The following is a 12,925-nucleotide window of genomic DNA, read 5'->3' on the forward strand; positions in this document are numbered from 1 at the left end:
CTTCAAATTTTGTGGCTTCACTCTATCATGGTTTTTCAAAATATGTCAATTAATAATAATTCCTGTTTCATGGTAGACTACAGCCTATTATGAGTCCATAAATATGCAAATTTAAGCAAATTGTATGTATCCTTGGCCAAAATGAAGCATTCTTAAGCATAAAAATGCAAACTTAAGGCATTCAGAAAGCACATTCAAAGATGTGATGATATGTAGTATTCTGCACTGGTTACTTGGTGTCAGAAATGTTACAGTGATGAGACATTAGACACCGCAGGAAGTACTCTCCCAATGCTACTAATGTGTGTCTATATTATGTTTTATGTATCTTATTTTCTCTTGTTATGTCGACTATAGTGATAATACAAGTGCAGAGGTGACTACAGAGGTGTTATTTCATGTGTAGAGTGCTCTAATAATGATAAAAACTAGCTCTAGAAGGTCATTAACAGGTTTTCTATGATCTAACTACACAAATATTCCACTTATGAATAAATAACTTTTCTTGTTAAATTATATTTTTAAGAATGTGCTGCACTTGGGACATTCCTGGTATCAAAAATAGGCATTTTAAGGCATATTTATGGGTGCGCCTATTACAGTACTTGTATTTTTTTTTTTTTTATGTTTTGGCTGGAGGGGTCTTGGAACATAACCTGGGGACTGATTGAGTTGTACATCACTAAAACCTACCAGCATAATAATACATTATGTCGTTTTTAAATTATTAGAGCAGTCTTGTTTCTTTAATTTCTTGTTAATTTTAACGGTTGTTACCACTACAAGTGGAATACAATGAACACGGCAACATGGAATGCCTGACATCACTGTTTTTTTTTGCGGAACAATGGCATAGCTAGTGATAGTTTCGGACCTGAGTGATGTTGACCCCCCACCTCACTCAAAACTGCTACGTTTGTGCTGTTTTGTGCAGTTAAAATGAACGTTTGTGCTGCTTTTGTTTTTCAGTTATTAACTATTTGAGTTGGGCTGCACTAAACTTAAGAAAGTGTTTCTAACGGAACGAGGAAGAAGTAAAAAACTTACCACTTCCACACAGAATTAGAGGAGACCTCAACCGTGGCATGTCAGCTTGGCTGTGTGAAACTAAATGTAATCTAACGTCATGTTTTATAATATTACTGATAGTAATAGTAACCACAATATTGTATATAAAACTTGTCTTTGAGTATTTTTGGACTAATAAGCTATAGTCAACCACAAAACAGACATAAGTACATAAGTCAACCTTTGGTTGCTAAACTGTAATAACTCAAAACAGCACAAACGTAGCACTAACAAATGAGACTATTTGATTAGAGTTTTGAGTGAAGTGGGGGGAACAACTTCATTTAGGTTGATATCATTTATTTTCAAGAAAAAACATGGAAATGGTTGGATATACGCTCTTAAATGACACTATTACGAGCTATTTTGTCATTATAATATGTGTAAAAACAAATACCTTTAGCTGTAATATCAACAAATTAACCTTCCTTTTGTGTTAGCTTTCTGCTATCATCTCTTATGTTAACGGGTGGGTTTTGACCCATGTATTAAATCAGCTATAAAATACACTAAAAATAATAAGTTACCATCAAATTAGCTTCTCATGTCTTGGTTACCTTCTTAGGCTTCCTCATCCATGAAAATGTTGCTTTTAATACTTTTGGTGTGGGCATGGGAACGCCTTGGTGTCCTTCCGGTGGAGCTGGAGGAGGTGGCCGGGGACCAGGAAGTCTGGGCTTCCCTACTAAGACTGCTGCCCCTGCGACCCAGACCCGGATAAGCGAAGGAAAATGGATGGATGGATGAAATAGAGATTCCTGACAAAGTCAAAAAGCCTTGATGCAATGAACAAATGTCATGTGATTGGGTGCCGACCCGAACACAAGAGGAGGGTTAACTGAAGAAACAATTATTATGATTATTCCCATGACATAAAATACGCATAAACATGGAAAACGTTGTTTTCCAAGTGGATGTGAATTCAACATGACGTATCTGATCCATGAATGTTGCATCTTGTCATCCAACCTGCTGTGGAATTTAAAAAAAATCAGGAAGATTTTACAGATGGAGCACATTTGGGCCACCATCTGGAGGGAAAAAAACATTCCATCCAAACGGGATAACACATTTCACTGCACAAGGTGGTCCCAGGGATAGAAAAGTTAGGAAACAAGTCATAAAAGACTTCTTGTCACCAAATAGAAAGCACGTCTGGATTCATTTGCTTTGCTTGAGTGGCGTGTGCGTCACCTTTCGATTCTTCTTCAGAGTCACGGTGACCTCCACAAACTAGCAGCAGACTCTGTGGTTGCAGCCGGCATGAAGCTCATCAGACATCTAATTAGTCCAAATGGTGACAGCACCTGTGTGGCCCACCTTGGGCTTTCAACTGAGACATGAAGGGCAGGTCATCTGCTCAGGTCAGACACATTCACAAAAAAAAAAGATTCTCTTTTCGCTAATTTTGCACTAAACTCAGTGCTAAAAAAAACCCCACATACTCACTGTTTGTGCATTTTTTGTTAAGCTAAATAACCCTCCATGGAGGTAAACAAAGTTGATAATCCATCAAGTTGTCATTTATGTCACCTTGTTCTCTACATGTACAAATATGATTATTATTCTCTACAACAGGGGTCTCAAACACGCGGCCCGTGGGCCAATTGTGGCCCGCAGGACACTAGTTTGAGGCCCCCGCCTTGATATGAAAGTTTAATAGTTTGATATGGATGCTGTATGGTATCATGTACCCAGAAAAAATGATTACGTTTTATTCATGTTCATGTTAAAGGTTAAATAACTGTTAATAGTTATCCTCCCTATCCGTGTGGAAGTGGTAAGTTTTGGGCTATTTAAGTTGAAAGGAAATAACTTGAAGGCTACCGTTTAGGTGGCTAGCTCTCTAGTTTGCGAGTTAGCATGTGTCTCAAGACCCTGCAGTTGCGCAATATGTTGTAAATAAAAAGAGTATAAATGTGACTATAGTCGTGTTTTGTCATGTCTACAGGGCTCTAATAATGCTTTGTTCATTTTAATATGAAAAAAATCATTTGTCTACCCACCAACTATATGTGCTTTCTTAACTTTTTATTATTATTATTATTATATTTATTTATTACTGATTGATTGATTTTCTTTATTCTTGATTTGTTTATTTATTTTTCATCTTATTTTGTGTAGAAAAATAAAAATTAAGATATTTGAGAACAGTGGAATGTTTTATCAGAGCTTTTCTTGTAGAAAATCGGAACCAAAGCAAAGTTTATTCATTTTTCTATTTTTAATAAATGCGTTGTTTTTTATTTTTTTGGAAAACCTGATGCGGCCCAGTCTCACCCAGACCCTAGCTCCAGTGGCCCCCAGGAAAATCGAGTTTGAGACCCCTGCTCTACAAAATGTTCGGAAAATGTTCATATTTTGGAGGATCTGGAGCCAATTAATTGGATTTTTATTATTATTATTTTATTTGAGATGATTTTGTTGGATGTGAGTGTGAATGGTTGTTTGTCTATATGTGCCCTGTGATTGCCGATTGGGAAAACATGCAGACGCCACACAGAACATGGCCGAGGGTGGAATTGAACTCGGGTCTTCTAGCTGTGAGTCCTGCGTGCTAACCACTTGCCCGCCGTGCAGCCTACATTGTTGTATTATCAAGTTCTATTTCCTGTTTTATGTTCATCACATATTTCTCTCTTTCTCCCTTACTATTTATAAGTGATAAGGCGTTTTTAATTTATTTATATATGTTATTAATATATGATTAATATACAAGTTATTTTTGCTAGACTGGACACAAATTTATAGTTTCATCACAAGCCAGCTTAAAATTGATCCTGTTTCATATAGTTAAGAAAAAATTCTGATGCAAAAAAAAAAAAAAAAAAAAACACACAAAAAAGAAGAGGACACAATCCCACACTCGGTTAAGAATTTAATAATTTATTAATTTATTTACGTATTTCTATCTCCAGATTCACCCACCCGAAAAATATAAATTCCGGTGTATTTCAAAAAGATAAACCAACAAAGAAAAATAAATAAATGAGAAGGAAGGACGTTGTTGTTTGTCATCAACCGCGCCGACCAATCAACGCACCCCAAAGTGGCAATACTCGTTATTACAATAGGCAATAATGAAATCATCAACAATCCACATTCATAACACGACACTCTTCCAATAATATACACAAACACATCCCCAAAAGTGTTCTGTTCAAAAACAACAAGAGAGAAAAAGGGGGGAACTATATGGCTTGTCAAAAGTGTGTGTGTGAGGCGAGGGGGCGGGGTTTAGGGGGGGTGGGGGGGGAGTAGAGGGGGAATTAAATAAGTAAATATAAGATAAGAGACAGGCACACTTAGTATATATGGGAAAAAACAGCAATGCCTGCTTATTGGCATGGAAGGATTTTTGCTCCATGAGAGGCATCAATTGGGAAAAAAAAGCCCAAAATAAATCATAAATATAATATATAAGGGTTGTCAGAATAAATATAGAACTCTGAATGACAACCAGAAGAACCAATAAAGTGAAACTCAGACAAGCAATGCCAATGGACAAAGAAAATCATGGCTATATATATTTACAATCACCGCTTCCCGTCTTTTATAAAAGTGTGAGCGCAAACGTCAGATGATGGGAATTAAACGTCGCGTCGGATTTAAAAATCTCTCCCGGCCTCCTTATTGGTAACGCCTATTCGTAGAAAGAGAGAGAAACATTAGAGGGGAAAAAAATAACTGTACACTCTGCATGTATACAAACAAACTGTATATACACATAGACATAGCATTGTTATATATATGTACATATACTGTACACAAAGCCAGTACACACACACACACACAAGTATGTACAAACACATTCATTCGGCTCAGTGGGACCTCTAAGGTATCTCTCTCTGAGCTCCAGAGGGAGGCGGGAATCATGGGAATGACTTCCCCGCTCCCAAAAAACGACAACACCCAAAGTTGTTTCAAGTGATGTAAAAAACAGCAAACATCCTCTTGCTTGTAAACAGAGAGCTCCATGGCGAGCGAATGGATGACGAGCGGGGTCATGTGCAAATTCGGGGGTTAGGGACTGTCGAACGGGATCGTTGTGGGGGGTGGTGGGGGCGGTGGCACACACACCTTTTTCTTATAGGGCAAGATTGTCTCGGTAAGAAAAAGATATAAAAGAAATGACTTCGCATCTCCCTTGCGGGATAGAGCTCATCTTCACGTCAATAAAGAATCTCTGGAAGATTAGTGATGAGGAGTCCTTTAGTGTTGCTATTACTGTGAGAATAAGAAATATAAAATAAGCAGTTTGCAGAGTTTGTCCTTGTCCTCACTCGGCTGTGCATATTTCGTTTTCTTGAAAAGTCTTTTCAGAGTCGTTAAAAGTGTCCGAGAAGACGTCAAGTAAGTGAAATCAAGCGCGGGGACAGAAATAGTCTGTGAATGAAGAAGGGCCGTTTAAAAAGACTACCAGAGAAAGAGAGAGAGAATAAATGCTTGGAAAGAAAGTAGGAGAGAGGTCAAGCACCTTGGAAATACAATACCCACAATGCACCTCCACTCTCTCTCCCCCCGCGACGCTTTCAACTGTCCTGCATAGTCGCTCTGCATGCACAAATGTCCCGTCATTCTGCCCGGGTGGGAGGGGCGTAGCCGCCCTTAAAATAATAACATCCGACCAGAGAGGGATGGCGGGGGGGCGGGGGCAGGGGTTGGGGGTGCTCAAGTGCTCAAGTGTCAAAAATAAAAAGTATCCCTCCAGCGGTTTCTCCTCACATGGTCCGCTGAGGTTCTGCACCATCCATCTTAGCGCACACAGACCGGGACCAGTGGCCCGCGTTCTCCCTTTGTCAGCCAATGGCGTCCCGGGAGAGGGCACGGGACATTTGGCCGTGCCAGCCCGTGGAATGGCGCTGGCGCATCAGCCAGTTAGCTTCCACACTGTCCTCCATGAAGCTGCGAGAGTGGCTACAGAAGGATGGGGGTGGGGAGGTTGGAGAGGGAGACAGGGGGGGAGGGGGGGAGGGGTTGTCATCAGCTGCGATTGATGCATCTTTGCAAAAAAACCCGTTTCCTGTCTCGCGCAGGCCGGTGTTGGTTACCTAGATGTTAACAGTCAACCACAAACTACACAAATCCACAACAGTGGCGTGGCATCGGGGCCGTGGGGAGTGGGGGCGGGGGGGTGGTTGCGGGTAAAAAACCATGGGGACATGCTAAATTTGAAAGGAGAACAAAATGGCTGAACGGATGCCAAGGGGGTGTACTATGGGGGTGATCTGGGGGAGGGGGGGGGCGGTCGCCCTGGGCCCAAAACGGGCCTGCTAGATGTAAGACATAAAAATATTAGAGTGGTATTAATTAATAAGATATATCATTTTCAGATATGCAACAGAGGCCTTTGCGTAGCGTTGCGTGGGACCATTTTAGGGGTCGGCCACCCCAACTCAAAATCTGGGGGCTCGTTTCAGCACTGGGCCCGCAAAGGGGGCAGGCACCCTAGGCTAAAAAAATGGGTGCATGCTATTATCTGAAAGGAGAAACATTTTTTTTAAGTTTGAGCAGGTGCCTTGGTGTACCTTGGGGGTGGACTAAGTAGCAGTCAGCCGCCCCGGCCCCAAAATGTAGGGTACTGCTAACCATGAGACATAACATATTGTAGTGGTATTAATTAGTCCTAGAAAAATGGGGGCATGCTGAATTTTGAAAGGAGAAAGTTCCAACAGGTGCCTTTGTGTACCATGTGGGTAGCCCAAGGGGTGGTCGCCCCGGGTCCAAAATGTAGGGGGGCTGCTAAATTTGAGATGTACAAACATGGTAATATATACAAATATATATATTTATGTTTGAACAGGTGTACCTTGGTGCACCTTGGGGGTGGAATAAGTAGCAGTCAGCCGCCCCGGCCCCAAAATGTAGGGTACTGCTAACCATGAGACATAACATATTGTAGTGGTATTAACTGGTCCTAAAAAAATGGGGGCATGCTATTATCTGAAAAGAGAAACATTTTTTTTAAGTTTGAACAGGTGCCTTGGTACACCTTGGGGTGGACTAAGGAGCAGTCAGTCGCCCCGGGCCCCAAAATGTAGGGGGGCTGCTAAATTTGAGACGTACAAACATGGTAATATATAAAAATATATAAATTGGTGTTACTTTTAAAAGATAAATAGTTTTCAGATATGCAACAAAATGCCTGGGACAAGCTTCGGGGGCGGTCACCCCAACTCGAGATGTGAAGGTTTGCTAAAAATCTAGTGGTGGTTGTATTAATTCTAATATTAAAAAGCGCCACCCCTAAAAGGGTTGCAGTTGCGTAGCATGGGTTGAGGGGCGAATTTTAGAATGTTTATTTTTTAATTTTAAATTCAAATGAATTATAAATTTTAAATTAATAAAAATGTTCAGAGTTCCAACAGGCATCGTGACAGCGGAGTAGCACGGGGTTGATTTAAGGGGGTTGGTCACCCCAGATCACAATTCCCGGTACTCACCGAATCGAAACCGTCATTGAAAAATCTATAGTTTTTCTACAGGTGCTTTGAGTAGCATGGGGCAGGGGTGGCGGGGCGGTCGACCGGGGCTCATCCTCGTGGGGGCATGTTAAATTGAAGATTTATACAAGCAGTATAGCTCGTAAAAGCATCATCTAAAAATAAATCCTAATTTGCAGAACAACAGGAAGTGTAACACGGCGTGCCCCCTGCCCCCGATGGAGCTGTCGTTATGGCGACAACCCCCTGGAGGTCAAGTTAAGTTTGTCCATTTGGACGTAAATAATACTGTTACATATGGAGGACCAAAACTGCCAAAATAATAAATAAATAAATAAAAGTGAAAATAAAAACAAAAATAAAAAAAAATAAAAAAATTAAATACACAAAAATAAATATAAATGGAAATAAAAACAAAAATAAAAAATATATACATAAATAAAAGCAAAAATAAATACAAAAGTAAAAAACAAGATTCAAAAATTAAAAATAAAAACAAAAATAAATGTAGAAATAAATACATAAATAAAAGCAAAAATAAATACAAAAATAAAAAACAAGATTCAAAAATTAAAAATAAATACAAAAATAAATGTAGAAATAAATACAAAAATAAATATATAAATAGAATTACATATCAATAAATTAAAAAAAAAGCACTCTGCTCTCATATGTATTTATTTCATGCAGCAGACAATGTCAGCTTGAAATGCAGAAGGAAAAACTATTCAAATGAGGGGGCGGTCCTAAGTGTGTCTTGGGTTGAACTGTTCGCCTATTGGCTGATCGACATGCGAGTGCGAAAATCGACTAGGTATGCCTGCAAACGGCCACAGCAAGAGGAAGTCACCACACCACTCTCAATGGCGGTAAATATGGCTGCAATCTCCAGGGATCTCCGTTTGCTAGCAGATATTTCCGATAATGCTTCCCCGGATGACCTGCTTTTCCGGGTGGAAGCCTTATTGGAGCCTGATCTCTCTCCTCCCCGACGGAGCTTTTTCGCACTCACATGTCCATCAACCAATAGGCGAACAGTTCAACCCAAGACACACTTAGGACCGCCCCCTCATTTGAATAGTTTTTCCTTCTGCATTTCAAGCTGACATTGTCTGCTGCATGAAATAAATACATATGAGAGCAGAGTGCTTTTTTTTATTGATTGATATGTAATTCTATTTATATATTTATTTTTGTATTTATTTCTACATTTATTTTTTGATTTATTTTTAATTTTTGAATCTTGTTTTTTATTTTTGTATTTGTTTTTGCTTTTATTTATTTATTTATGTATATATTTTTTTATTTTTGTTTTTATTTCCATTTATATTAATTTTTTTGTATTTAATTTTTTTTTTTTTTTTCATTTTTGTTTTTATTTTCACTTTTATTTATTTATTATTTTGGCAGTTTTGGTCCTCTGACTTGTTTTGGATCACTTCCTGGTTCCAAAGATGGTGGCCCCAAAGCACCAAAAAGCCTAAAAAATGGTGAAAATACTGAACAGACCACCCACGCTATATGCCCCCCCCCAAAAAAACCCAAAGCTGATGTCAAACATGTCAGCTCTTGGTGGTTCCGTCTTTCTAAACGGGCTTGGGTTCTTGCCGGAGCGCCCCCTAGAGTGTGAAGCTACAAAGAGACACGAACAGGCTGACGACAGGATGAAGAAACATGCAAACAAGACTCAAAATGGAAGAATCCATTGCATAAAATACATAATACATCCTAATGTATTCATGTTATTAAAAAATTGTGAGCTCGATGACGTATATTGGTGCTTTTAGCAAACAATCATCATATAAATGTGTCCAAAAATGTAGCGTTGAATATGCAAATACAAGCTAATGATACGTTAGCTGTCCGCAAAGTGAAACAAAAAGTCATCGTTTGCATTCATAAACAAAGTTTGGTGAATAATCACAAACACGGAACACAACCAATAGACACAAAAAGACATCGTCATGACAACAGGAAGCAGTGAGGGACAGTGAGTGAGTCACGCCAGAGAGGGCGCTGTGGCGCACGCGTACGTCAAACTGGGAACGCCACCATTTGTGTTTAGCACCAGTTTGGGTTCTGATATTGAGAAGAGAAAAACTCCACCAATAGGAACACGCCCCCGCTACCCTGGCCCCGCCCCCGTCCCACAGAGCGCATGCGAAGGCACTAAAAGAGCCTGAGCGGCAAACGACAGTCAATCAAAGCGCGTCGCCGGCAACAAGCGCTGAAGCTCCGCCCCTTGCCAGCATCGAGAAGAAGCCCTTTTGTGTTAGCAGGAGGTCAAAAATGCGCACTTCTTTCCAGAACATTCCGTTTGGATCTCTCTCTCATTCTCTTGGATTGGGAATCTCGGTGTTGTGTTCACCCCCCCCCCCCCCCCCCCCCCCCCCCCTCCCTTGGTGCTTTGGTCGCCACGGAGCTCTCCGTTCTGACCCGGAGCGGCCACCGAGGAACGCTCTACGCTTTGGAGGCCATTGTGGCGAGAGGTGTCTGAAGGAGTCCCAGAGGAAGACACTCTGAGGTCTTGATGGGCGGTTCCTCCTCCTTCTCCACCTTCACTTTTCACACCGGGGTCTGCAGAACCCAGGGAGGAAAGCTGCTTTTCCTAGCGAGATAGAGAGAGAGGGGAGGAAGGCGGGAGTGGGGGAGAGATGGACGTGTAGGAGAAGAAGAAGCCATTCAATGAAAGGGACGAGGGATGGGCAGGGCAAGTCAAAGTGGGCGGGGTCATAAAGATGGCAGGAGGACAAAGAGAAGGAAGAAGAATCCGAGGCGGATGCAACGGAAGGACGGAAAGGACAAGCGATCAGGGGATTGAAGGAGAGAGAGAAAGAGGAGAGAAAAGACGTTACAAACGTGGATGGATGGCCAACACCGACATGTGGAGGGAAGAAGGGGTGAAGGTCAAGCCGCCGCTTCGCCAAGAGAGACGTCCAGGAAGTGCAACTCACAAATTGATGACGCTAACATGCGTGAACACTAGCTTAATTACTACAAAGTCTACCGCTTTAGCATCACCGAACATCTGTCCCTTATTGAAAGACCATCGAGGTGACAAGGAACGTTTGGAACCTCAAGCTCCTCCACTCAAGACACCCAAATCCAATACTTTAACTACCCTGAAGCCCCCCTGAAGCTCTACAATGATATTATACATTATGGTAATGGTAATGCTAATGCTAATGGTTTTATTTCATTTGAACATGCATCAGATTCCAATTGAGTGCATCCCATAATCAGTTCCCAGTTCCACATGTCCAAAAGGAGTAGGAAGAAGCAAAGCTTATTAAATCCTACCCCTCCATCTGGTACTTTTACAATCACTAACTGTTACATTTGTTCACTTCCTGCTTTCCATAATACAGTTTAAGGTTTTTTTTTTGTTTTTTTTTTTGTTAATGCACCTCGTACTGAAGTACGACATTTTTACCATCTTCTAAATATGTTTTTTAACTGTATTAGAGCCCTCCTAGACATGAAATAACACCCCTATAGTCACCTTTACACTCAAATTAACTAATAAAATAGACATAAGGCAGATAAGACAGGTTTAAGTTGTTTTTTGTTTTTTTTAATAATGTAACTTCTTCCCTGAGATCATATTTCTCCTCTCTTGTAGAGAAGTATTGGATGACATTTTTAGCTCATTGCTTATTTTTAGCATTATGCATTATTTTAGCTGTTTGAAGATGAACTATATCAGCAAGTTGAAGTATTTGTCATTTTACAAATAAGGAGTTAGTATGTTCTCTGTAGGCGGCATTATGAATTATCCTTACTGACCTTTTTTGCAGTACATTTAGCCAGTGAAGATTGCTTTTATAGTTATGATCCCATATTTCCACACAATAAGTAAGATATGGTAGAACCAGAGAGCAATAAAGAGTGTGGAGTGATTTCTGATTGACAACAAATTTTGAACAAAAATTCTGGAAATAAAGTTATAATATTTTTTTGCAATTTTACAAGAATAAACTTGTAATATAATGAGGAAAATTAATGTAATTTTAGTGGCATAGAGTTGAAATATTAAAGAAAAAACGGTAAATTTTTAAAGTCATAATTGTATTAGAAAATGGTTATTGAAAAACCTTTTAAAAATTATGGAAACAAAGTCAATATTAAATGAAGAATTTTTTGCAATTTTACAAGAATAAACTATTATTATGAAAAATAATGTCATTTTAGTAGCATAGAGTTGAAATATTAAAGAAAAAACGGTCAATTTTTAAAGTCATATTATTATTAGAAAATGGTTATTGAAAAAGTTTTAAAAATTCTGGAAATAAAGTCATAATATTAAGAGAATAATTTTTTTACAATTTTACAAGAATAAACTATTATTATGAAAAATAATGTCATTTTAGTAGCATAGAGTTCAATATTACAGATTTTTTAAGTTGTAATATCATCAGAAAAAAAAGTTATTAAGTTTTAAAAATTCTGTAAATAAAGTCTTAATATTAAGAGAATAATTTTTGCAATTTTACAAGAATAAACTTGTAATATAATGAGGAAAAATAACATAGCATAGAGTAGCATAGAGTTCAATATTACAGTTTTTTTTAAGTCGTAATATCATCAGAAAAAAAACAAACAAAAAAGTTGGAAAAAAAAATTGGAAAAGTTTGGAGAAAAAGATATTTGGGAATAACGTTTAGTGGGAAAAACAGAAGTTCATACTAATGACTAATAAATTGATCTTTTCATATTTCACGATGTGGCCCTGGTGGGGAAAATGTTTGGACACCCCTGTCTTGAGTGGGCGAAACAATTATTTGTGCGGAGGCCTCTATTAGAGGAAATACGGTAAAAGACTTCCATGTATGAAATGTGCTCATCGTGAGGCTCTGTTAGAAGGTTATTAAAACGTTGACATCAATAAGGGACAGATGTGCTACGATGACGCTAGTTTAAGTACCTTAACTTAACTTATCTTAACCTAGCATGCTAATATGCAACACAGCCACACGTAGCTCTATGCGTAGCATTCTACTAAGTCGACACAGCCCAGGAAATAGAGTTGAAATAAAAGTGTACACGTATCGTAGCGGGGCTCCGGAAAACACAGCAGCATGTGATGGAGTTTGGGGGACAGCAGGGAAGGAGGGGAGGACACGGGGGACGTTCATCCGGTGTCCCCATCGTGAGCGGATTCTGTGTCCGTTTCTTGCAATAAAGAAATAAATCCAAAAGGCGTCCCCGTGCCTTTTCTCTTCTCAATCAGAACCAAACTACAGGCGCTGTCGTCACGGATGCCAAAGAAGATCTTGCGTGTGGCCTTTTGTGTTTGCGCGTTCGTGTCAGGAAACACAACAAAGAGTGGTTGAATACACACTGTGTGAGGCGCACAAATAGGATAGAAATCAAAGCAGCTGGACATGGAGACGACACAAGGTAGCGACGCTTCA

At 39.5% G+C, this 12,925-nt stretch overlaps 1 protein-coding gene across 3 annotated transcripts in view; it reads right to left on the reverse strand.

Moving 5' to 3' along the window:
• Positions 1-280: 280 nt before the first annotated feature.
• Positions 281-12,925, reverse strand: part of syngap1b (synaptic Ras GTPase activating protein 1b) — a 180,510-nt gene continuing 167,865 nt past the window's right edge. Inside the window, exon 22 of one of the 3 annotated variants that reach the window (XM_058053245.1) lies at positions 281-5,985. In XM_058053245.1, the coding sequence (XP_057909228.1) occupies positions 5,947-5,985 (39 nt within the window). In that variant the 3' untranslated portion in view covers positions 281-5,946. The remainder of the gene's footprint in view (positions 5,986-12,925) is intronic. The other 2 variants (XM_058053243.1, XM_058053244.1) reach the window with 2 other exon arrangements.

Source organism: Doryrhamphus excisus, chromosome 17 (genome assembly GCF_030265055.1).
Source record: "Doryrhamphus excisus isolate RoL2022-K1 chromosome 17, RoL_Dexc_1.0, whole genome shotgun sequence".
NCBI classification, from domain to species: Eukaryota; Metazoa; Chordata; class Actinopteri; order Syngnathiformes; family Syngnathidae; genus Doryrhamphus; species Doryrhamphus excisus.